The 24,994-nt window shown below is 46.9% G+C and overlaps 2 protein-coding genes across 2 annotated transcripts; one reads left to right on the forward strand and one right to left on the reverse strand.

Annotated features, from left to right (window-relative positions):
* Window positions 1-2,906: 2,906 nt before the first annotated feature.
* Window positions 2,907-5,982, reverse strand: FOXC2 (forkhead box C2). Its single transcript, XM_014071356.2, has one exon. It carries the CDS (start codon window positions 5,638-5,640, stop codon window positions 4,024-4,026), a length of 1,617 nt encoding a protein of 538 aa, XP_013926831.2. The 5' UTR covers window positions 5,641-5,982; the 3' UTR covers window positions 2,907-4,023.
* A 4,829-nt stretch (window positions 5,983-10,811) lies between these two features.
* On the forward strand, window positions 10,812-24,403 carry MTHFSD (methenyltetrahydrofolate synthetase domain containing). The gene is made up of 8 exons (XM_087728878.1): window positions 10,812-10,927; window positions 12,758-12,861; window positions 13,336-13,449; window positions 16,270-16,383; window positions 17,978-18,068; window positions 18,342-18,454; window positions 20,715-20,840; window positions 23,048-24,403. Exons 1-8 carry the CDS (start codon window positions 10,906-10,908, stop codon window positions 23,579-23,581), a joined length of 1,218 nt encoding a protein of 405 aa, XP_087585004.1. The 5' UTR covers window positions 10,812-10,905; the 3' UTR covers window positions 23,582-24,403.
* The last annotated feature ends 591 nt before the right edge of the window (window positions 24,404-24,994 follow it).

The raw sequence follows: 24,994 nt of genomic DNA on the forward strand, positions 1-24,994 counted from the left end.
GTATGTGGCAGTATGTGGCAGGAGGTCACAGAGATATCCAGGTCACAGAGATATCCAGGTCCTCGGCCATGTAGGGCTTTAAAGGTGATAACCAGCACCTTGAAGCGCGTTCGGAGACCAATAGGGAAGAGAGGACCTCAAGAGATTTAGATGCTCTCTGAGAATTACACTTTCTTTCAGAGAATTCCCCCACCTTCCCCCACAAAAAATTAAAGGGTCGTGAAATTGTGCTTTGATGGAAGAAGATGCCAAGCAGAAGCAGGAGGTTAATGGGTTTACTTTGGCTAAATCGGTGTTCCGGTTTACCTATATTGTTAAGAACCCAAACCAAAAACTAGGCAAGATTGTCATCCTTTCTCCAAAGCCGCAGAAGGCAGGAAAAAGAAGCAACAAGATGGAAATTTATAAGAGAGAGGAGCAACCTAGAACTAAGGAGGAATTTCCTGACAGTTAAAACAATTAATCAGTTGCCTCCAGAAGTTGTCGGTGCTCCATCACTGGAGGTATTGAAGAAGAGACTGGACAGCCATTTGTCCGAAATAGTGTAAGGTCTCCTGCTTGTGCGAGGGGTTGGACTAGAAGACCTCCAGGGTCCCTCCCAGCCCTTTTATTCTATGCTCTATGCTGATATTCAAACCATACTGCTTGTATAAAGAGCGGTATTAAATGGGTTGTTTAATTTCTTATTACAGTATCAGAAACGAACGAAATATTTTTTTTCGGGGGAAATGAATGTCTCTTTTATCTGGGTGTTCACCCATTAAACGTTCGCCTTCCTGAGTGAAGAACAGAAGAGTCGAAGTGTGGCCCAGTTTATGTTCACAGTTAAAACCCAAACTGCATTTAATGAAGTGAAGGGCCATTTACTTCTGAGTGACGTCTCTAGGATCTTAGTGATAGATATGAAAATTGGGCTGAAAGCGATTCAGAAAAGCTGTGACAAGGAACTGCCCTTCTCAGGTGGCTTTTTTAGTTTGTCGATTTCTTTCTTTCTTTTTCTTTTCTCTGTCTTTCTTTTACTCTGCCTTTCTTTCTTTCTTTCTCTTTCTTTCCTTCCTGTCTTCCTCTTGTCTTCCTTCCTTCGTTTGTTCATCAATTCCTCTTCCTTCTCTGCCTACCTGGTTTTCTTTTTTACTTTCTCTCTCTCTTCCTTCCTTCCTTCCTTTCTTCCTTTCCTCTTGTCTTCCTTCCTTCGTTTGTTCATCAATTCCTTCCTCTCTTCCTTCTCTGTCTACCTGGTTTTCTCTGTCTCTTTCTTTCTTTTTCTCGTTCTTTCTTCCTTCCTTTCCTTTCCTTCCTTTCCTCTTATCTTCCTTCCTTCCTTCCTCTCTTCCTTCTCTGCCTACCTGTTTTTCTTTTTCCCTTCCTTCCTTCCTTTCTTTCTTCCTTTCCTTTCTTTCCTCTTATCTTCCTTCCTTCCTTCCTCTCTTCCTTCTCTGCCTACCTGTTTTTCTTTTTCCCTTCCTTCCTTCCTTTCTTTCTTCCTTTCCTTCCTTTCCTCTTATCTTCCTTCCTTCCTCTCTTCCTTCTCTGCCTACCTGGTTTTCTCTTTCTTTTTCTCTTTCTTTCTTTCTTCCTTTCTTCCTTTCTTTGCTTCCTTCCTTTCCTCTTGTCTTCCTTCCTTCGTTTGTTCATCAATTCCTTCCTCTCTTCCTTCTCTGCCTACCTGGTTTTCTCTCTCTCTCTTTCTTTCTTTTTCTATTTCTTTCTTTCTTCCTTTCCTTTCCTTCCTTTCCTCTTATCTTCCTTCCTTCCTTCCTCTCTTCCTTCTCTGCCTACCTGGTTTTCTCTTTCTTTTTCTCTTCCTTCCTTCCTTTCTTCCTTTCTTCCTTTCCTTCCTTTCCTCTTATCTTCCTTCCTTCCTTCCTTCCTCTCTTCCTTCTCTGCCTACCTGGTTTTCTCTTTCTTTTTCTCTTTCTTTCTTCCTTTCTTTCTTCCTTTCTTTGCTTCCTTCCTTTCCTCTTGTCTTCCTTCCTTCCTTCCTCTCTTCCTTCTCTGCCTACCAAATTATCCTGGCTAGCTTGTTCCCCTGGCGGGGCTGGGAGTCAAAAGGAAGAGACGCAGACTGGCCGCGGCTCTTCTGTTTCCACCAGCTCCCAATTAACCTTTCCCAGGTTAATTCACACTTCAAACTTTTTTTTTAAGTTAAATAAATCAAGCATTTATAATCCCGAGACCCGTAGTCGGAAGAGGAGCATTTAAGCAGCTCCTAAAACTATATATATATTTTAAAAAAACCTGACCTAGTCTTAACTTCTCCCGAGATTCGGAGCGGCTCCGGATTCCGCGTCCTTCCAGTTTCTCGACAGCGCGGATTATGGACCCTTCCGGCTGGGCCTTATTGACAGCGAAGTCCCCCCCAATTGGGAAAGAGTTTCTCAACCGCGGCTGCCGCGCGGAAAGCGAGATTTCCGATCCACCCACGAAAGGGCTTTCCTACGGAGGTTGGAAGCGCTACCTCTCCCTTTACTCTAACCCGCCTCAGGCCCAGGTTCTCTTCGGTGGGTGGGTGGGAAGCCCGAGACCCCCTTCCCTCTTGCTCTGCACCGCCATTTGGCCTTGCTCGGTCGGGTTTAAACTTTTGATCTATATCGGAGGATCACAGCCATCGGTGGAGCTCCCTTAAAACCGAATTAAGGAAGCGGCTTGTTTGAGATTGACAAGGGCAAGCTACAAGATCCAGTCTAAATATTTCGGCCAGTCCAACTTCTATAAGCCTAACCTAAAGCTCCGACATTCCGCTGATCCCGCATCCCATCCCCGAGATCCCTTCCCTGCACACAGGATCTAGTCTGCAACGCCTCAAATCTGCAGCTTCCCAAGACTGGGGAATTAGGCGTTTGGGCCGGCCAGGAAACTGCAAAAATTCACACAAGAAAAAATGCACTTTGGTTTCAAAGGAGAAATAAACAGCAACGGGTTTATTATTCTTATTTGTCCAAGGGATGGAATACAACAATTGGAAGACCACATAAAATCAAAGCGATGACTTTGGAAAGGCTCAAAGGAAGAAAAGAAAAAAGGACTCTATTTTACAAGAAAAATAAAATAAATCTCACCTCTGCTCGCTCTTTCCCCACTTTAAAAAAAAAGAAAAACATTTGGTTTTCCCACCCCACCACTTCTCTTATTCCACTTTTGGGAGGCAGGAAATATTCAACAAGGAAGGGGGAAATAAATTATTCAAATATATATATAAAAAAGACTAACTTTAAAAAGGAGGGTTTTTTTTAAAATGAAAGTTTGTACATAAAACTAAAGAAATAAGAGGAAAAGTATAATTCATTTGGCAGCTGGGAGGGGGGGAAAGGGGGCTGAGAGAGGAATAATCCAGTGACCTCAACTTTAAATATTATATTAACGGCCCTCCACGGAAGCCTAATTCAAAATCCACACACATATTTACAACGCGATAAATGGAATAATCCCCTCATTAAAACAAAACCAACCAAACAACACATTATACATTTATATTTATGTAGCGTGTCCATTATTATTCTCCCCCTTTTCAAAATTGTATAAGCCGTCCTTCTGGAATCAGCGATTTTATACTGCCCACCATCGCCAACATATTTAATATCCGTTTTTGACTCATCTATTATTATTATTATTATTAATAATAATAATATTTATGTTCAAGAAAGCCCACACCTCATATCACTTTCTTCTTTTTTCGTTTCTAGTGTTGGCTGTTTTACTCCCCACCGCCCCCCAACAGAAATAACTGGACTGGAAAATAAGTCGTTGGGGGGGGGATCGAATTTTAGGGTCCTTTTTATTGACTTTGGACGGGAAAGTGGGGGAGGGGTGATTTTTGTTTTTTTGTTCTTTCTTTTTTGCTTTGGGGAAATAAAAACCAGAGTCAGTTTGGTTGGCTTTCCCCAACTAATTTAAAAAAAATAAAATCAGAGGCCTAATTTTCCTTCTATTGTCCGCCTGCTGAGTTTGGGGGGGGCGAGGCCCCCTTTCCCGGGGTCTCTCTCTGTCCCTCTGTCTGTCTGTCTGTCTGCTTAATAAGGCCAGTCAGTATTTAGCGCAGTCGTAAGAATAAGGGGCGGAGTGGCGGTAAATGGAGGGAGGAGCCCGGTAGGACAGCTCGCAGGTGGTGGGGCTCACCTGTTGCTCGTTCAGCGCCGTCGAGGTCTCTAATCCCAGCCGGTGAGAGTTGAACATTTCCCGCACGTTGGGGAAACTCTGTTGCTGGGCGCCGAAGGTGTGGCTGGGGAGAGGCTGGTTGATCTCCGATGCGTGGTTGAGGTACCAGGATGCTGCGGCGGCGGCGGCGGCGGCTGCAGCGGCCGCTTGGCCCGGGGCTTGGTGATGCGGCAGTGGATGATGGTGTTGGTGGTGGTGCGTGGGCTGATGGTGATGGTTGCTGGGAGGCAGGGACGTCTCCTGCTGCTGTTGCTGCTGCTGCTGCTGCCCCCCTTGCGCCAGGTTCAGGCCGGCCAGGGGCGAGGGGGCGCCGTTGGCCACTTGCGGCGGAGGCTCCGACAGCGAGGCGGCGGCCTCTTCCAGCGGCCCGGCGCCGCAGAGATGCGCGTTGCGCTCGCCCGTGTAGAGGCTCATGGCGCGCATGCTGCACTGGTAGCTGCCTCCGGCCTCGCCCAAGCCCCCCTGGCTGCAGGCCTGGCTGTAGATGGACGAGGCGGGCGCCTGGCCGTAGCCCAGGGGCAAAGAGGAGCCGCAAAGGCCCGTCGGCGTCCTGCCCACGGGGCTCAACTCGCCCCCCGGCGAAGTCCGCAGAGTCATGATGTTCTCCACGCTGAAGCCCGGCAAGCCATTGGCGCCGGCGGCCGGGTGGTGGTGCGGGTGAGGTTGGTGGGCCTGGTGGGGCTCGCCGGGCAAAGAGCCCTCGGTGGAGAGCGACGGCGTGGAGGCCACGCTGCGCGGGCTGTCCTGCAGGGCGCTGCCGCTCTCCGGGCTGAGCGTCTCCACTTTGGTGATCACGGGCAGCTCGGGCGAAGAGGCCTCGCTCTTGATGACCACTTTCTTGTCCGACGAAGCCGGGACGGGCGCCGAGACCGACGGGGGCGACGGCTCCTTAGCCAGCTCCGAAGCGGCCTTGACCGGCTCCTTGTGGTGCTTCTCCCGCGGGCTCTCCTCCTTCTCCTTGGAGACGTCTTTCTTCTTGAAGCGCCTCCGGCGACGCAAGAACGAGCCGTTCTCGAACATGTTGTAGGAGTCGGGGTCCAGCGTCCAGTAGCTGCCCTTCCCCGGCTTCTTGTCGTCGCGGGGCACCTTGACGAAGCACTCGTTGAGCGAGAGGTTGTGGCGGATGGAATTCTGCCAGCCCTGCTTGTTCTCCCGGTAGAAGGGGAAGCGCTCCATGATGAACTGGTAGATGCCGTTGAGCGTGATCTTCTTCTCCGGCGCGTTCTGGATGGCCATGGTGATCAGCGCGATGTAGCTGTAAGGCGGCTTCACCAGGTCCTTCGGAGCCTGGACCGGCTGGTGGCCCGGGTAGGGCCCGTACGAGCGTCCCAAGCCGGCCGCGTACTGCTCCGGGTGGCCGGCGTAAACCCCCAGCGAGCCGGCCATGCCTCCATAGGTGCCCGCCGTCCGGTAGTAATTCTGCTCGCTCAGATAGGGTACCACTCCCAGAGCGTTGGGATCCGAGACGGAATAGCGGGCCTGCATGGCTGTCCCAGCTCCGGGAGGGCGAGGAGGCCTCCCGCTGCTGGCCCCGCTCCGAGAGACAGGTCGTAGGGAAGGAGCCGGCAGGAAAGGCGGCCCCTCTGCCAACGGGGCGCCCTGCTCCGGAGACCCCCGAGCGCTTCCAGACTCCTCCGCCGAAGGCCGCCTCCTCGCCTCTTGGTTAACAGGCCCGAGCTGATCCCGCTTGGTTCATCTTTATATCTTTGGCAAAACGCTCGGAAAGCTCCAATCTCAGCTCCTGGCCCGCTCGCTCTCCTCCTCCTCCTCCTCCTCCCTCCCTCCCCCCGTCGTAAAAGGGCAGGAGGAGGGCGAATGTGGCCTGGTTAAAACGATGGAGGGAAGGAGGGGGGGTGTAGATAGAAACCCCGGCAGGTCCGAAATATCTAATCTGCTCGCGCTGCCCCCAAAGCCGGGAGGAGGGGGAAAAAATTCTCGCAGAACGAAATAAAATAGCAGTCCAAAGGACGAGGACAGAGGCAGCGTGCTGGCTGGCTGGCTGGCTGGGTCTCCGACGCTTTTGACTCGGCCTTCCCCGTCCTTTCCGGGCGAAAGTGAAGCGCCGGCGGCGTGTAAACAAAAACAAGCGCACCGAATGAAAAAATAAATGAAAGCGCGCGCGCCTCTCCGGAGCCTCGGCAGCGCCCCGCGCGAAGCCAAGTCCCCGCATCCAGGGCCGGGGAAAGTTTTCCAAACTTCTCGTGGGCAAGGCCAGTTTTGACTCCTCGCTGGCCCCTCCCTCCGCCGCCGTCCAATGGCAGCGGGCTCGGGGTCTTGCTCGGCCAATGGGCGAGACGGAGGAAGGCGCCGTGAGGACACCGGGATTCCGGGGAGCACCCCGGGGTTAGGCGCGGGGCTGGGGGGAGGCCTCTGCGGGCCCCTCGGAGCTCCTACGGGGGAGAAAGAGGCGAAGGGCGGGCGAGAAGGCAACGCTGGCTCGACCCGTCCTTTGCGGGACGAGGGCGATCCGTCCTCCCCCCCCCCCCCTCTGCCCCAAAGTGTCACCCTTATTAAACCACCATCGTCCTCGTTAACCACCGTCAGGACCAACTTTCCTAATCGGGGATGGAATCTCAGCCCGCTCAATGCGAGGGGCGAAACTTTTCTTAAAGAGAAAATAAAGGTCCGGGCCAGCCCGCTGGGTTTTCCCACGGGACACCGACCGTTCTTCGCGGGGAAACCAAGGTTCTGAAACGTGTGAGCGAGCGGCTAGGCCTCCCGCAAGGAACCCAAATTCGCTCCGCGGAACTTGCTCAGTGGGGTGAAGAATTCCGAAGAAGCTTATTTAGCACTTCGGTACTAAACTCAATTAACACCTCCGTCCTAAATACCTGGAATTAAGGGATGGCGGCGGGGGGCTCCTGCCGAGGAAGGATGGGTGGGAGTGGGGGGGGCAAGGAATTTCGCGCAGAGGATTCGCGCCCGGAACGAAATGCGCTGCGTGGTTTTTTCTTCCAAGAAGGCGACGAGGCTTAATCCTCGCACCGATAACGGGGGGCGAAGATTATTTCATAAAATTGGCCTGCATCTCCTCCTCGTCGCCTTTTCCCCAACCTTCCTTTCCTCCCCCTCCCTCCACGGCCCCCTCCCCCTCTTGATTATTCCATTAGAGACCCTCAAGGGCCGGATAATTAACCCGGTGTGACTTTTGTGCCTTTCGCAAGTTGGCAAGAACTCCTTTCGTTTGGTTTGGCAAAAGGGGGAACCAGGGGTAGAGAAAAGCTACAGCTGAAAAAGCCTTTTACCACCTTTTGTTTTTTAAAGAGGGGGAGGTCAGGAGAAACTGGAACCCGAATTTTTGGAGGTGACCCTATTCCAAAGTCTCCCCTATATATTTTCTTTGCAAACATTTTTTTTAAAGAACTTTTCCTGGCTTTTTAAGCAAATGAGGTTGGGTGAGGTGATGAAAGCGCTCGGAGGCGCGTTCCTAAACTGGGAATATTGTACATTCTGATTGTGTGGATTTTCTGCACGGATTGTGGCCACAATTGCAACATTTTTCAAAAGGGCGAAAGATGAAACGGAGGGGGAGGCGAGGCCCGATTGTTTTCTGAGGGTTTCCCCAATTTTAGAAGCAGCGGTTTTAATCCACTAAGCGCATGCTTTTAAAATGAAAACCAGTTTAAAAATGGTCTATATGCCTTTTAAAATGTTTTTATTTATAATAAAAGGAACGGCTTTTTTTTTCTCAGGAGTTCAGAGCGGTTTATATTTGGGGAAGCGAAGCTGGGAAACTGCAACGCTTCAGTAATGAAAGTTACAAAGGGAAAAAAACGCAGCTTCGGAAAAACTGACTTCTTTTGGGGAAGAACTCCGAGGAATATTGGTATTTTGAAATGCAGGGAACTGAGGGACAATTATTTAAACTAAAAGGAAGTTTTGCTGAACTGATTGGAAAATCCCTTCAAAAAAAATAAAATAATTCTTTTTCGGTTTTTCTCACTTTTTTTCCTGGGGGAGGGGGAAGGAGGGGCGAGGAGACGTCCTTATTTGAAAAGACAGAGCAAAGGGGTGAAAACGGTTCAATAAATTAGTGGTATTAAATTAAGTCAAGAAAATGTTATCTTTGTGATATTCTTAAAGCTCTTCCTTGTGTTTTACTTGATGATGAAAAGGATTAATTCAACCTTTCAATGTCTAATTAAATATTGGTCGAAAACATGAATTAAAATAATCGGTCCGGTTTGGGAATTAAACTAGAAGGAACAGGCAGAAATTGTGGTTGGTGGTGAGATATAGTTATGTGTTACTTTTTTATCATAATGCGTACTATAAAGAAAGACCTTATAGAATTTTCGAAGCACAAAGTAACTTTTCTTCTCTTGGCGAATCAATGATCTTACTTGCTCTACCTACATTCCTGATGGCTAATTTACTGGAAAGGACATTTGTATTAAATTACCCCAAATAAAAGAAAGATATTTATTGCTTTCCCTTAAATTTCACGATGGATAAAAAAAAAGCCCTTTGTCTTTTTAAATAAAATCCCTGCAGACGCATGCATTCACTTAATTATTGATCCTAAATGACACCACCCTGTCTTGTAAATTAAAAAAAAAAAATACGGGGAAATGGGGCCCTTTCGCCGCGTGAGCGAGTTTGCCTAAAGTCTTGGCGCAAACTTTCCCCTCCTTCGGGGATGAAAAACACGCCGCCTGGATCCACGGCATTTGGCATCTTTTACGCACATCGCTTCCTTTCCATTCCCTGCCCTGTGAAATTGTTCCAAGAATGCAAAGACCTCAAAAGTGATGGGCGAGGACAACCGCGCCGCTTTGCCCCCAAAACACCCCCTCCCTCCCCTTAGAAATAGGTAAATGCAGCGTTAATACCGTCTGCGGAGCCGCCGCGATTGGTCAGCAATCGTCACTCCCTGGAGTGTACTGCCCTCTAGAGGTCAAAAGAATGAATTGTAACCTCTCTCTTTTTTTTGAAAGAAAAAAGTTTAGTCTCTTTGAAGACAGCGCCGCCTTGTGTATGGACTGTGATAGTACACATGCACACGCCTGCCTTTGGGTATAATAATGATGTATATAAATAAATACGGCGTGATTATCAATAGTCTCTTCCTACTTAGAGAACAGAGTTTCTCAGGCGTGGCAACTTTAAAATATGTGGACTCCCACCAACCCATTAGGTGACTAAAAAAAGATTCATGTAATAAACACGTGTGTGTGTGTGTGTGTGTGTGTGTGTGTGTGTGTGTGTGTGTGTGTGAGAGAGAGAGAGAGAGAGAGAGAGAGAGAGAGAGAGAGAGAGAGTGAGTGAGAGAGAGTGAGTGAGTGAGTGTCAGGATATGTGCAAATAGCTATGGCTGCGTGCTGGCGTCTGTATGGAGCAAAGCTTCCAACACGCGTTGAGAGGTTTCACAAAATGAACATTACATAATGAGCCAAGGTGGCGCAGTGGTTAAATGCAGCACTGCAGGCTACTGCTAGATCAGCAGTTCAGCGGTTCAAATCCCACCGGCTCAGGGTTGACTCAGCCTTCCATCCTTCCGAGGTGGGTAAAATGAGGACCCAGATTGTTGGGGGCAATATGTTGACTCTCTGTAAACCGCTTAGAGAGGGCTGAAAGCCCTATGAAGCAGTATATAAGTCTACTGCTATTGCTATTGCTATAATGTTACAAAACAGGACTTCGCTTTCCCGAGCCAGGCACGGTGCGAAGAAAGGAGGGAGAAGTCGAGTAATTTGTGCCCCCTCCCTCAAAAAAATGGGGCTAACTTTGAAATGGAGAACCACCACCACCACCTCCTCCAGAAGGACTGGGCTATAGCGTCCCATTCCGAATCCCAGGCAGCATGGCTTACTACCCCATGAGGACTAGCAACTCAAGGAATGGATCAAACCCCAGTAATCCGATTTGAGGGGACTAATAATACGGAGAGGAATTGAATTGAACGGGATGTCTGTCCTTCTCCGTCCATTAACTCCCAAAGAAGGAGGATGGATACTTTGAGGAAGGAAGGAAGGAAGGAAGGAAGGAAGGAAGGAAGGAAGGAAGGAAGGAGGGGGGAGGGAGGGAAGGGGAAGGAAGGGAGGATACTAGCAATAAGAACATACAATTTTGCAAACATACTCCAGCGATGTAAGTACAATAATTCATCTTAATTTTGAGTTGAAAGCTTCCAAGGATGGATGGATGGATGGATGGATGGATGGATGGATGGATGGATGGATGGATGGATGGATGGATGGATGGATGGATGGATGGATGGATGGATGGATGAATGGATGGAAGGGAGGATGGAAGGAAGGAAGGAAGGAAGGAAGGAAGGATACTAGCAATAAGAACATACAATTTTGAAAACATATTCCAGCGATGTAAGTACAATAATTCATCTTAATTTTGAGTTGAAAGCCTGCGAGATGGATGGATGGATGGATGGATGGATGGATGGATGGAAGGAAGGAAGGAAGGAAGGAAGGAAGGAAGGAAGGAAGGAAGAATTGATTTAAACTTCGCAGGACCTCCTTTCCCGAAAATCTAGAGGTCCGCAGGAGGAAAAGATGCGGACCCTACAGAGAGCCGCCCTTTCCATCCAGCCCAGCCGTCCTGGGAGGAGACTGAAAGGCAGGAGACGCTCGGTGGCTTGTCCCCCCTCGGCTGCCGTAGTCAGAGCAAACACGTGGCCGAGGGAGCTGAGAGGAGGCGCTACAATGTAACCGATGGACGAAGCGCTCGGATACAATGTAACTGACTTCCGGCTCTTTGCTCTCGCTCTGGCGGTTGCTGCCGACAAGGAGCATGGAGCGAATGGGAAGCTCCGGTAAGAGGCAGGATTTTATAGGAAGGGAAGCGAGGCAAGGGAGAGGAACCGATCTTTAGCTCGGCAGTTAGGAGATTTGGGGACTGACTGACCCTCCTCCTCTCGGCCCGGATTTGGGTGCATTCTCACGACCTAGCCTGCTACTGCATCGGAACTATGCAGCCCCTGTGGATGAACTTAGCTGATGGTTGCCCGAGTGAGGTAGCTTCCATTGAATCAGAATCACAATAGAGCTGGAAGGGACCTTGGAGGTCATCTAGTCCAGTGTTTCTCAACCTTGGCGACTTTAAGTCCTGTGGACTTCAACTCCCAGAATTCCCCAGCCAGCTATGCTGGCTGGGGGATTCTGGGAGTTGAAGTCCATAGGACTTAAAGTCGCCAAGGTTGAGAAACACTGATCTAGTCCACCCCCCTGCTCAAGCAGGAGATCCTAGACCCTTTCAGACAAATGACTGTCCAGTCTCTTCTTTAAAAGCCTCCAGTGATGGAGCGCTTACAACGTCTGAAGATCGGTGAAGTTGTTCCACCGGCTAATCGTTCTCACTATCAGAAAGTTTCTCCTTAATTCCAGTTGCTTCTCTCTTTAATTTCCATCCATTGTTTCTTGCCTTCTGGTACTTCGGGAAAGAAGTTGGCTCCTCTCTTCTTTGTGGCAGCCCCTCAAATACTCACATTCAGTCTGTTTTCCAACCTTGGCAACTCGCAAACATCTGAACTTCAACTATCAGAATCCCCCAGCCAGCAGGGGGACAGAAGAAGACAAAGGCCTGTGGAATTCTGGGAGTTGAAGTCCGCTCCTTTTCAAGGGGCCAGAGTTGAGAAACACAGCATTCGTTGACTCCTTCATCCTTCATCCTTTACTAAATTGTTGCCTTCCTAATAGAGTGGGATTATATGTCCCATCATCCCCAGCCACGGAAGAAAATGCTTTGCGTTCCAGAGAGAAAAAAAACAATTTAAAAAAATATTTTTATTGAAAATTTAACAAGCTTTTACAAATATTTTTTTAAAAAAACTTTAACATCATCCTCACTTGTACTTTAATTCCTCTCTTGTTAAGCTAACTCTAAACAAGTTATGTCATTCCTTGCTTCTTCAGTCAAAAGCTATCTGGAGTTTCTTAGTCCCATATTTATTTTGAATATAATCAATCCATCTTCTCCATTCCAGCTTATATTTCTCATCTGAATAGTCCTTAAAATATGCTGATATTTTAGCCATGGTGGCGCAGTGGTTAGGGTGCAGTACTGCAGGCCATTTCAGCTGACTGTTATCTGCAGTTCAGCGGTTCAAATCTCACCGGCTCAAGGTTGACTCAGCCTTCCATCCTTCCGAGGTGGGTAAAATGAGGACCCGGATTGTTAGGGGGCAATATGCTGACTCTGTAAACCGCTTAGAGAGGGCTGAAAGCCCTATGAAGCGGTATATAAGTCTAACTGCTATTGCTATTGCTATCTCTGATAAATTTGTTACTTTTAACGTCCATTCTTGAATAGTAGGCAAATCTTCCTTCTTCCAGTATTGCGCCACCAACAGTCTTGCTGCCGTTGTTAGGTTCAAAATCAGATTAGCCTCTACGACAGTACAATCAGTAGTTATACCTAACAAGAATAACTGAGAGGTAAACTTTATCCTCTTTTTAAAAACATTTTGCATAATCCATCATATTTTTATCCAAAATCCAAAAAAAAAAAAAATAACTTTTAAAGTGTGATAGGAGCAAAGTGATAATGAATGATAACCAAGCATGCAATTTAAAGCTAACCCCAACTGGATTTGAAAAAACGCAGGGGTAATTTTGGTCCCTTTTCTTCTTCTTCCCCTCATGAGGAGTTTCCAAATGGGACATCCGAAACAAAATTTGGGATTACATGGAAGCCAAGAACCTGGCTGATTTCCCAAGACCGGTCCACCATCGGATTCCTAATTTCAAGGTATTTCTCTTGACAACTTGAAGAGGCATAACCAGAGCACATAAACATTACCCACCTCGAAAGGATGGAAGGCTGAGTTGACCTTGAACCGGTCAGGATCGAACTCCTGTCAGTGAGCAGGGAGTTAGCCTGCAGTACTGCATTCTAACCACTGCACCACCAGGGCGCTGTGACTCAGTTTTTTTTTCTGGCTGGGGAATTCTGGGAGTTGAAGTCCACACCTGTTCAAGATCTGAAGGTTGAGAAACAGTAGCCTAGATAAATAAGTAGAAGGAAGACAGTATCCATAGTTGAATGGATCCTTCACTGATGTGAGCTGTCTTACCCAATAGGGAGCTTCTCTCGCCTGTGTGGGGATTTCAGATTTGGGGGAATTCCGGAGTGCCAGGACAGTCAAAGCCAACCCTGATTCTCCCCAGAAGGACATCCGCTTTTTAATTCTGGAAGTGAGTAGCTCCATGTTTTGCCTTGCAGGGATCTTTCCAAATGGGTGTGTCCATCAAAAGCTGGGAAGGGTTTGATCAAGCCAGGGAGGTGAAGGTGGATCCAGACAAACCTCTGGAGGGGATCCGCCTGTCCATGCTGCAGGTAAACGTGATTCCATTGCTCAAGAAAAGCAGATCGGAGGTCATCTTCTCTACCTTACGCAGCACTAATCGTTCCAAATATGTCGTCTACTTAGCCATTGCAACCACCGCCCGCAATGAATATTCTCCTTTTCTGTAACTTTCACTTGCTCCGTTCTTGTGGTCTTCAAAATTGTCCTCGCCATCTCGTTTAATGACTTCCATGTAAATGTGTTTTATTTTCCGTTTTCATTTTCGTACAGTCACACATATACTGTACAGAACCGGGGCCATATAACATTAATAGCAATTAGCAATTAGATTTATATACCGCTTCATAGGGCTTTCAGCCCTCTCTAAGTGGTTTACAGAGTCAGCATATTGCCCCCAACAACAATCCGGGTCCTCATTTTACCCACCTCGGAAGGATGGAAGGCTGAGTCCACCTTGAGCCGGTGAGATTTGAACCACCGAACTGCCGAACTAGCAGTCAGCTGAAGTGGCCTGCAGTACTGCACTCTACCCACTGCGCCACCTCGGCTCTTAAACAATAAACACAGCCATTCCTGTGTCAATAATACCCCCCAAAATAGAAACCCAATGTACCTCTTCAACCCTCCATACACCCTTTCTTTCGCCCCCCTCCAACTTTCCATCTTCCCTCCAACATTCCCCTCTACCCTATTTCCCCTCTCCCTCTACCACACCTCTCTCCCAATACACTCCCTCCCTTCCTTCTCACCCTCCCTCCAATCCTCTCTCCCATCCTCTCTACCCCTCTTTCTTCTATCCCTCTACTCCTCCCTTCGGTGTATTTCTACTATCTATTAATATATTCCTTTTTGACTTGTCTTATCATTTCCCTACTTCGTCTTGAATCTTAAGTGGGGGAGCTTTACTCAGGGTTGAACTGCAAAGTCCTGCGTGTTGACTTTAGTTGGTTCTTTTCTGGATAATGTTTTTATTTTCCATTTTTTCATTTTCATACACTCACATATATACTGTGCATAGCCAACGCCATACAACATTAAACAATAATCGCAGCAATTCCTCTTGTCAACAATACCCCAAAAAATAGAAACCCAATATACCTCTTCCACTCTCCATACACCTCTTTCTTCCACCCCCCTCCAACTTTCTATCTTCCCTCCATCATCCCCCTCTAGCCTACTTCCCCTCCCCCTCTACCACTCCTCTCTCCCGATCCACTCCCTCCCTTCCTTCTCACCTTAGCAATAGCAATAGCAGTTAGACTTATATACTGCTTCATAGGGCTTTCAGCCCTCTCTAAGCGGTTTACAGAGTCAGCATATCACCCCCACAATCTGGGTCCTCATTTCACCCACCTCGGAAGGATGGAAGGCTGAGTCACCCCTGAGCCGGTGAGATTTGAACCGCTGAACTGCTGAACTAGCAGTCAGCTGAAGTGGTCTGCAGTACTGCACCCTACCCACTGCGCCACCTCGGCTCTACCTTCCCTCCCACCCTCTCTCCCATCCCTCTCTACCCATCTTTCTTCTATCCCACTCCTCCTCCCCTTGGTGTATTTCCACTATATGTCAATGAACTTAACTTATCCTATTTTTACAGAGAAATTAGAGAAAAACAGTATACATGTGAAGTCACATTGCATTGAAATCTAACACATAGTATATATCCCTCCCTCCCCCCACTCTCCCCCCCAACCCCCCTCCTCCTCCTCCCCCCCCAACTTCCCAGTTGATTCTTTTCTTGCAAACATTTTGATGACCCACTTATGGAATATCATCAGTGCTAGAAGGGAGTGGGGTGTGAGGAGTGGAGGAGGAGGAGGACTTGATATTCTCTGACTTTGGTGGGGGGGGGGTTATAAATTTTTTTAATTAGTTTTATTACAGAAAAGCACAAAAAGAAAAGCATCATCTTTCATTACATCTTGTAGAAAGCATATCCATTGGTCACAAGTACATTTCGTGCGTTCTGTCCACCATCACATATATTCCATTCAGTTTAAATTGTATATGTTAAAAATTTATATATTTTACTATCACCGTACCACAAGTTTCATTTAGTTAAGATTTCAAAAACACAGCCACCTGCTGGCATTTTTCCCCCCTTCCCCCAGATCCAGTCAATCTGCCATATCTTTATATCTTTATAACATATTCTAAGAAAAAGAAAAAGTCAATTAGTAGGACATCTAACATTTCCTCTCTCTAACATATCTTTATTATTATTATAGTTAACTAGGGGTTATTTGCATTTTTCTCTCCTCTTCTCTCCACAAACGCAAAAGGCAACAATCTCTAAACAATCTATTAATATGTGCTAACAAAATGACCATTTAAAATCTAAAACAATCTAAAGAGAAAAGGAAAAATGTTGACATTTCTAGTTAATAATCACCAAAGTATATGTTAACCTTCCCTTTTGTTTTTAAAAGACAGAGAAAAAAAACCCCAATTGTTTGCCATTTCTAATCCAGATTAAAATTTCTAGAGACTTTGGTGGTTTTCTTGCAGACGGTTCATGACCCAACTGGGGAACATTATCAGTGCTAGAAGGAAGTGGAGTTGAAGAGGAGGAGGAGGAGGAGGAGGAGGAGGAGGAGGAGGAGGAGGAGGAGGAGGAGGAGGAGGAGGAGGAGGAGAACTGTGGGGTTTTTAGTGCTCTCTGAGCTTGGTCTCTTTCTTGCAGACATCTAATTACCTAACTAGACATCATCATCAGTGTTAGGACTAGGGATGTTATCTAGCTGGGCCATGAGACACCTGTAAGAAAACAAGGAGGCAATCAAGTTCAGAGAACAACCCAGGGGTATAATTGGAGGGCTGGTCCATTGACTTGTTTCCTTTTCTTGCAGGGCAGGAAAACACTCCTGGTGCCCACCCCACGTTTGCGGACCGGGCTGTTCAACAGAATTGTGCCTCCTCCGGGGGCCACGAAGGAGACCCTAAGAAATTGTGCCACCTCCCGAGTAAGTATCAGAATCCAGTGAGGCGGGATTGCGTGGTGTTAATAGTCCAGTGTTTCTCAACCTTGGCAACTTGAAGATGACTGGACTTCAACTCCCAGAATTCCCCAGCCAGCGAATGCTGGCTGGGGAATTCTGGGAGTTGAAGTCCAGTCATCTTCAAGTTGCCAAGGTTGAGAAACACTGTAATAGTCTACTTCAACATGTCGCTCTGCTGCCCTCTTGTGTTGAAATGACAAATCAAGCATTTTTTATTGCAGCCTTTGACCAGCCCCTTAGAATAAAAATGTAAAAAAAAGATAGTTTGGCTGAATTCGCTCTTAGGAAAGGGAGGGGAAAAAAATAGGACAATAAAATGACATATCTAATGTCATAGAGCCGAGGTGGCGCAGTGGTTAGGGGTGCAGTACTGCAGGCCACTTCGGCTGACTGTGATCTGCAGTTCAGCGGTTCTAATCTCACCGGCTCAAGGTTGACTCAGCCTTCCATCCTTCCGAGGTGGGTGAAATGAGGACCCAGACTGTGAGGGCAAGTTGCTGACTCAATTTGCTAAAAAATCTGTAAACCGCTTAGAGAGGGCTGAAAGCCCTATGAAGCGGTATATAAGTCTAATTAATAAATAAATCTAATTAATAAAATTAAACATTTTGCCCAGTTGTATAATTTGGCGAAGGTATTTGGGCACCTGACATGTGAGTATGGAGCTGGCATCCCTTAAAAAAAACAACGGTGGTAAAGTTTATGAGTCTGACCCTCAAATTTCGAGATGTTTGAGGAGATCAGAGCACCTCTTGGAGCATCATTAAAGGACAATGTAGGAGGACATCTATTTCCCTGGATCCAGAAGGGCAAAGTCCCTGGAAATACAGAGTCCCCTTGAAATCTTCCCACTAGTAGAACTGATGGGAGGACATCACAGTAGCTCCTGGAAGAGGCCAATCTCTATTTTCTTAGGGTGAGATAGTACTGATACCCTCCAGTAGAAGGTCGGTGTGGAAATGACAACCTAGATCGATGTTCTGCCCTAATCTTAATTGTAGCCAAAAATCAACCTGGAAAATCGGAGCATCTTAGTTGCTAACAGATGTTATGATGTGAGGTCCAGCAATGATTCCTACTTACTTGAAGGCATGAATTGTTCATGTCCACGTAGAGCAGGGGTGTCCAACCTTAGAGAGCCGAGGTGGCGCAGTGGTTAGGGTGCAGTACTGCAGGCCACTTCAGCTGACTGTTATCTGCAGTTCGGCGGTTCAAATCTCACCAGCTCAAGATTGACTCAGCCTTCCATCCTTCCGAGGTGGGTGAAATGAGGACCCGGATTGTTGGGGGCGATATGCTGACTCTGTAAACCGCTTAGAGAGGGCGGTATATAAGTCTAACTGCTATTGCTACTTAGCGACGTTAAGACCTGTTGGACCTCAACTCCCAGAATTCCCCAGTCAGCAGGGAATTCTGGGAGGAGAAGCCCACTGGTCTTAATGTTGCTAAGGCTGGACAGCCACGATGTTGACATAGAAAGGGGAGATTTCAGAAGTGCTTTCCTTCTCTTGATTATCATGTCTGTTCTTTGTTCTCTCTCTCTCTCTCTCTTTTTTAGGGTGTTAGAGATTATAGTGTCCCCGTAGGGTTAGATGCAAAAGTCTACGTGGATCTGATTGTGGTGGGATCTGTGGCTGTTTCTGAGAAAGGTTAGTGGGTCTCCAACCTGGGGCTTCTAATTTCCACGCAGTCTTCGTTTCTCCGTCTTACTCCTTGCTAACATTTCAGCTTTTCCCTGCAAAATGATGAGCTACAGCTCCCCGAAGGACAATTTCAGAGGGGATTTGATGAGATATTTGCCCGTCGGGAGGACTTCAAACCAGCTTGGGGGAAAGAGAAGGGGCCTCTTCTTCCTTTCGGCCCAGCTGTGACTCACTCTTTGAATTCCTGTTTTAGACAGATGCTCCTTTTTCTTACTGTAGGCTGGAGGATTGGGAAAGGAGAAGGCTTCGCGGACATGGAATATGCCATGATGGTTTCTATGGGGGCAGTGGGGGAGAGGACAGCCGTCATCACAGCAGTTCATGATTGTCAGGTAATGGTTACGGCAAGGAAGCTAAAAAAACCTTTGTGTTCTGACTTAGGCTTCCCAAGGACATGAAGCAGATTCCTGGTCCCGACAAAACCCCTTTTATTAAACGAATGTGAATTCCTCTCATTCACCTTCAGCAAAGGCCTGGCAAACAGTCTTTCAAAGGAATATTTATGACCACAGACCTTATCTGTCTTGGAAAGCTGCCATGATGTAAATATTTCCCAAAGGAGGTGCTGTGCAAGGAAAGGCTGGGCACAGAGTCTCTGAGATTCACGGACAGATCTTCACACTCCTGAAACTAAACTAATGAATGAATGGTTTCCTGAAAAAGCCCACTCCCCTTTCACTCCTCTTTTGTTTCCTATGGGAGGGGACAATCACCTTCTACCTGTGACTTTACTCCCAAGTCGACCCTGATTTCTGAGCTGTTCTTTTCTACTGGCAGCTCTGCGCATGCGCACACCGGGAACAGCCTCCAGCTGTTCCTCTGCCTCATTGCTTCTAGCTCTGAAGGCAACTGAGAACTGCCAGACAGCCCTGGCCCCCTCTTTGCCTCTGACGCAGAGCCCTCATCAGAGCCTTCCCCAGCCTCCAGGATTGGCCCATCTTCCTCCCCAACCTCCTCATTGTCCAATCGTGCTGCCAGCTCTGCTGGCTGCTGGCAAGCCCCAACACTTTGTGATGAGGGAGAGCGATTTCAGACAAAGCTTCCCTACCTTAGAAACTTTGGCGTGTGGAATTCTGGAGTTGAAGTCTTCCCTTCTTAAAGCTGGTGAGGTTGAGGAACACTGTGTCAACTCTGAAGCTGCCTATCCGGGGCTTATCTTGGAGGCTTCGGTGTTGGTACAATTGTGCTGAGGAATAGGGAGCGGGGGAATAGACATAGCTGGGGGCTTTGTAGCCAAAACAAAATAGTTCCTCTTGAGAATCAAGGACGTTTTTTCCCAGGTGGCTGGAAAGAGGAGGAGTGAAGTTTCCAGGCAACCGGATTGGACCATGTGACGGATTGTTTGGGAAAGGGGGGGGGGAAACATTACTTTTAATTAGGTGAAAATCGCGGGAACCTTTAGAGTTGGTTTTCACCAGCGTGTGCCAATATTATATATCCAATAAATCTGTTCTTCTTTCTTGCCTTGGAGTTCGGTTTGCGACGGGTGTATTACTTGGAACCCTAACACACTGATCTAAGATAAACATTTCTCATTAAAAGATGAGGTGACCCAGCTCACTTTCATCAGTGACAAAGAATAGCCCTCTTCTTGATGGCTTCCAGAATATCACCAACAGACTAATTTTATGTAATCTTTTTTTTTAATTAAAATTTTTTAATTTTTAATTTAAAACAAATACAGCATCCTTCTTTACATGCTATAGAAAGTGTATCAGTTGGTTACAAATAGACTTTTGTGCATCTCTTCCACAGTCAACAAACATAATTCATGTTAACTCGAGCGTTTTAACTCAAATATTCATACATTATTCATATAATTTTATGTACTCTAAAGAGTAATCTGTGATCTGGATTCCATTATCAGCTGCACTAGCTCTAGTAAAGGCCTGGTGTTCATTTAAGTAGAACATCCAACATGATTCGTCTCAGAAGGTCCCATGTTCTTGTTTGCCATGCTGGAGAACTTTCTTTTAATTAAGGTAAATCATTCCGAACAATGTGAACTCCAGTCTGGTTCTGTCTGGTTCTGTCAACAGCTTCATCTGCTGTCCAGATTCCTGGGTTCACATTTCTGGTGCTGATCCTTAGGATCTCAAATCAGCCTTCCCCAACTTGGACACTTTCTCAGGGTTGACGCATGAAAATCAACTTCCAGAGTTTTGGAAATGGCCAGGGTGACTGGGGAAACCCCCAGAACTGAAGTTCATATTTCCGAAGACACCCCCCAGATTGTAGAAATGGGGGTGAGGGAAATGCTTTGAATAAGTGAAGAATGTCCTTTGAAGCAGTGGTGAAATTCAATTTTTTTTTACTACTGGTTCGGTGGGCGTGGCTCGGTGGGCGTGGCGTGGCTTGGTGGGCGTGGCGTGGCTTGGTGGGCGTGGCAGGGGAAGGATACCGCAACATCCCCCTTCCCCCCCCCCCACTCTGGGGCCAGCCAGAGGTGGCATTTGCCGGCTCTCTGAACTACTCAAAAGTTTCTGCTACCGGTTCTCCAGAACCTGTCAGAACCTGCTGGATTTCACCCCTGTTTTGAGGGTACTAAAGGACGCCCTGTGTGATTATCCTACATTTTGGCATCTCTACTAGGTAGTGGATATTCCAGAAGAACTTCTCGATGACCACGATCTAACTGTGGATTATATCCTTACCCCAACGAGGATCATCAAGACAGAATGCAAGCGCCCAAAACCTTGGGGAATCATGTGGAATAAGGTAGGTCTGCTCTGCAACTCTATGGCTGGCTGGAGAATTCTGGGAGTTGAAGTCCAGACCTCTTAAAAGTTGCCAAGGTTGAGAAACAACCAACCTAGCTAGATTGACTTTCATCCTATTTTTCCTATTTCTACCAAGAATGTCACTGCGTTCAACTATGGACATTCCTGTCTCCCTTCCATTTCTCCCTCCCTCCCTCTCCCCCCTCTCTCTCTTACACACACACACACACAGGGAGGGAGGGAGGCAGACACACATATCCTTCTGGTGTCGGAATTCAATCTCCATAAATTCTTTTCGTGGCCATTTTGGGCTCCCTGGCCTCTAATGGCAAGAGAAATCTGCCAGCTTCTGGCCAAACCTCCAGAGACTCTTTCATCTTGGTGACGATTTTGACACCCCAGCAGACAAGATCGGTCTGCAGCCGAGCCTGCTTATCTGGCCGATCTTCACTTATCAGAGGAAAAAGGAGATGAAAGCGTCCATATTCTGCCCGAAGGCAAAAGATTCCTCCCCATCTGTTTCTTTGATGGAGGGAATCCTTTTTGATCCCAGAAATTGCTACCTCTCCAGCCAGGGATCTGGACCAGGACGGGAGTTTCCCATGAAGTCCCACCCCCCCATCCTAGCAGAGAAGACAGAAGGGAGGAAGAAGGAACAGCAAAATACAGGGTGGGCTTTGATTGTGATGGCAAATGCTGCCTGATGGGACATCAGAAGAATCCTCAATAGTCCTAGCCCTGGGACGGTTACATTTTTTGACAAGGACCTTCCCTTCTTTATTTTTATTCCTCTGTGTAAGTTTTCACAGCTGCAGAGGAACCTATTACCTTCTCAACATTCAGAATTGCCAGTTAGATTTCAGGATTAGGATAAATGAGTCAATGATAAGTAGACGGTTACAGTATGTAAATTTGATTGGGGGGGAGAGGCAGGCAGGCAGAGATGATAGATAGGTAGGTAGGTAGGTAGGTAGGTAGGTAGGTAGATAGATAGATAGATAGATAGATAGATAGATAGATAGATAGATAGATAGATAGATAGATAGATGTAGATATAGATATAGATATAGATATAGATATGATACATGCATGGAGAGAGAGATGATAGATGATAGATAGATAGATAGATAGATAGATAGATAGATAGATAGATAGATAGATAGATAGATAGATAGATAGATTAGATAGATAGATAGATAGATAGATAGATAGATAGATAGATAGATAGATAGATAGATAGATAGATAGATAGATAGATAGATAGATAGATAGATAGATGTAGATATAGATATGATATATGCATGGAGAGAGAGAGAGAGGGAGGGAGGAGGGAGGGATGGATGGATGGATGGATGATAGGTAGATAGGTAGGTAGATAGATAGATGGATGGATAGATGGATGGATGGATGGATGTAAATATAGATATGATATATGCATGGAGAGAGAGATGGATGGATGGATGGATGGATGGATGGATGGATAGATAGATAGATAGATAGATAGATAGATAGATAGATAGATAGATAGATAGATAGATAGATAGATGATGGATGGATGGATGTAAATATAGATATGATTGCATGGAGAGAGAGAGATGGATGGATAGATAGATAGATAGATAGATAGATAGATGATAGATAGATAATAGGTAGATAGGTAGATATAGATATGATAGATGCATGGAGAGAGAGAGATGGATGGATAGATAGATAGATAGATGATAGATAGATAGATAGATAGATAGATAGATAGATAGATAGATAGATAGATAGATAGGAGAGAGAGAGAGAGAGAGAGAGAGAGAGATAGTAGGTAGATAGGTAGATATAGATATGATAGATGCATGGAGAGAGAGAGAGATGGATGGATGGATGGATGGATGGATAGATAGATAGATAGATAGATAGATAGATAGATAGATAGATAAATGATAGAGAGAGAGAGAGAGACAGACAGACAGATGTTGCTTCTTTCTATGCAAAGAGTTGTGAAGGAAATGAGATTTCAACAGGACAGTTGGTCAAACTCAAGAGTCTACACAAACACACACACACACAATCCTTCCTGGCCTCATCTTGTTCTTCAGACTGATTGGCCTCCTCTTAAGCGTCTTTTGATGCCCTCGTGATGCTCCTGGAAAAATTCGGGTGCTAGGTGTAATTGTTACCCTGACATTGGTTTCATTGCGTTTCTATTCCTTTTAGATCGGCCGGGAAACACTGCAGAAAATCCCAGTCCTCAAGATTCTTCACGGCCGAGAGAAGCTGGACGGCAAAGATGTCCACCTCAAAGATGAACGGCCTGACACTTTGACCGCCGAGAAGACACTGAGAGTAGCCGGTGAGAACTTTCCAGGAGGCAGTAGGTCGCAGGCGGAGACCAGCTTGGCCCAACCAAGGCGAGAAGGAGAGGCTTTACTGGATGAAAGAGGCCACCTCAGTGCTTCTGCTACTGTCTACGTGGGCAACATCTCCTCTGGAACCAGGGTGAGTGACCTGAAGGAGGCCCTCAGAATGCACCACGTGACTCCAGCGAGGCTCTCCTGGCGAGGCGCGCAGCATCAAGCGTTCCTCAGCTACGGCGATAGATCCAAGGCTGAAGAGGCCATGATGGCCTTGAAAGGCTTATCTCTCCAAGGCCGTTTGTTGAGGGTTGAATGGGCCAGGAACCAGGGGGGGCAAAAAGGCGCCTGGACCCCGTTGACGGAGAAGGACCTGCTGAAAGAGAGTTCAGCTTGACGGTAGAATGGCAGCCATCTGGATGCTGACCTTTTGCTGAGGTGGCCTACTGGAGATGAGGATGGGATAACATCTGGATGGTTCCGATTATTTATCTGACCGCGATTCTCTTGGCCTTTCGATGTTTTCCACACCATTTGGGGGAGGAGGTGTGGTGAAGAAGCTGTAGAGCAGATTAACGCAATTGCCTTGTTATCTTCTGGATAGAGTTAAACCAACGGCCTTCATAGGTGGTCACGTTTGCTGGAGAAGGACGTGAAGCAAAACGTCAAAATTGGCCTATGTCCTCACACAGACATCACAAAGCAGCTCTGATTCGTTGTGTCTTGTTATCCATGGTTCATAGAAGGTGAGAAGATACCAGACCTAGGATTTTGCATCAAGACTTGAAGAGGTTAACATGCTCTATTGGACTGCAGAAGGGAAGGTCCTCTTTGGCCTTTGGCTGGCCTCTACTTTCGGCCAAGGGTTTGTTCCTTTGCATAGCACAACTCTGGAGTAAAGCCTATCATTTGTTGGGATGGCAATCTCTAACTCAGATCCTTGTTGTATAACGTAAAGAGAGGCAAGTGTTACTGAGTTGATCTTTAGCAAGCAAAGAGTTCTTGGTTTGCCAAAAAATATATATATTGTAGCTCAGGGTTGAACTGTGGAGTCCTTGATGCTCTCTGAGCTTGGTGTGAATGTTTCATGGACCAACTAGATGCCATCTTCAAAATATTACCTATATTCTACAGTCCTCCTCTTATTCTTCCTCCTCTTCTCCTCTTCCTCTTCTCCTCCTCTTCTTCTCTTCCTTTTCTTCCTCTTCCTCCTCCTCCTCTTCTCCCTCCTCCTCCTCCTCTCCTCCTCTTCTTCTCCTCTTCCTCTTCTCCTCCTCTTCTTCTCTTCCTCCTCCTCTTCTTCTCTTCCTTTTCTTCCTCTTCCTTCTCCTCCTCCTCCTCTTCTCCTCTTCCTCTCCTCCTCCTCTTCTTCTCTTCCTTTTCTTCCTCTTCCTCCTCCTCCTCTTCCTCTTCTCCCCCTCCTCTTCCTCCTCCTCCTCCTCTTCTCCTCCTCCTCTTCTTCTCTTCCTCTTCCTCCTCTTCTTCTCTTCCTCCTCCTCTTCTTCTCTTTCTTTTCTTCCTCTTCCTCCTCCTCTCCCCTCCTCCTCCTCCTCTCCCTCTCCTCCTCCTCTTCTTCTCCTCTTCTTCTTCTCCTCCTCTTCTTCTCTTCCTTTTCTTCATCTTCCTCTTCTCCCCCTCCTCCTCTTCTCTCCCTCCTCCTCTTCTCCTCCTCCTCTTCTTCTCTTCCTCTTCCTCCTCTTCTTCTCTTCCTCTTCTTCCTCTTCCTCCACCTCTTCTTATTCTACTCTTCTCCTCTCCTCCTCCTCCTCTTCTTCTTCTCCTGCTCCTCCTCCTTAACCCCCCCCCCCGC

Source organism: Thamnophis sirtalis, unplaced genomic scaffold, assembly GCF_051295495.1.
Source record: "Thamnophis sirtalis isolate CommonGarterSnake01/CBP01778 unplaced genomic scaffold, rThaSir2_p1.2 scaffold_14, whole genome shotgun sequence".
In the NCBI taxonomy this organism is placed as follows: Eukaryota; Metazoa; Chordata; class Lepidosauria; order Squamata; family Natricidae; genus Thamnophis; species Thamnophis sirtalis.

What these genes read in the sequence shown, in the direction of transcription:
- FOXC2 (XM_014071356.2), bottom strand. Translation starts at nt 5,640, where the DNA reads ATGCAGGCCCGCTATTCCGTCTCGGATCCCAACGCTCTGGGAGTGGTA.
- MTHFSD (XM_087728878.1), top strand. Translation starts at nt 10,906, where the DNA reads ATGGAGCGAATGGGAAGCTCCG. An exon ending in GGAGCGAATGGGAAGCTCCG is followed by an intron (nt 10,928 to 12,757) that starts GTAAGAGGCAGG and finishes TCCCCTCATGAG; the next exon opens with GAGTTTCCAAATGGGACATC. An exon ending in CAGCAGTTCATGATTGTCAG is followed by an intron (nt 18,455 to 20,714) that starts GTAATGGTTACG and finishes CATCTCTACTAG; the next exon opens with GTAGTGGATATTCCAGAAGA.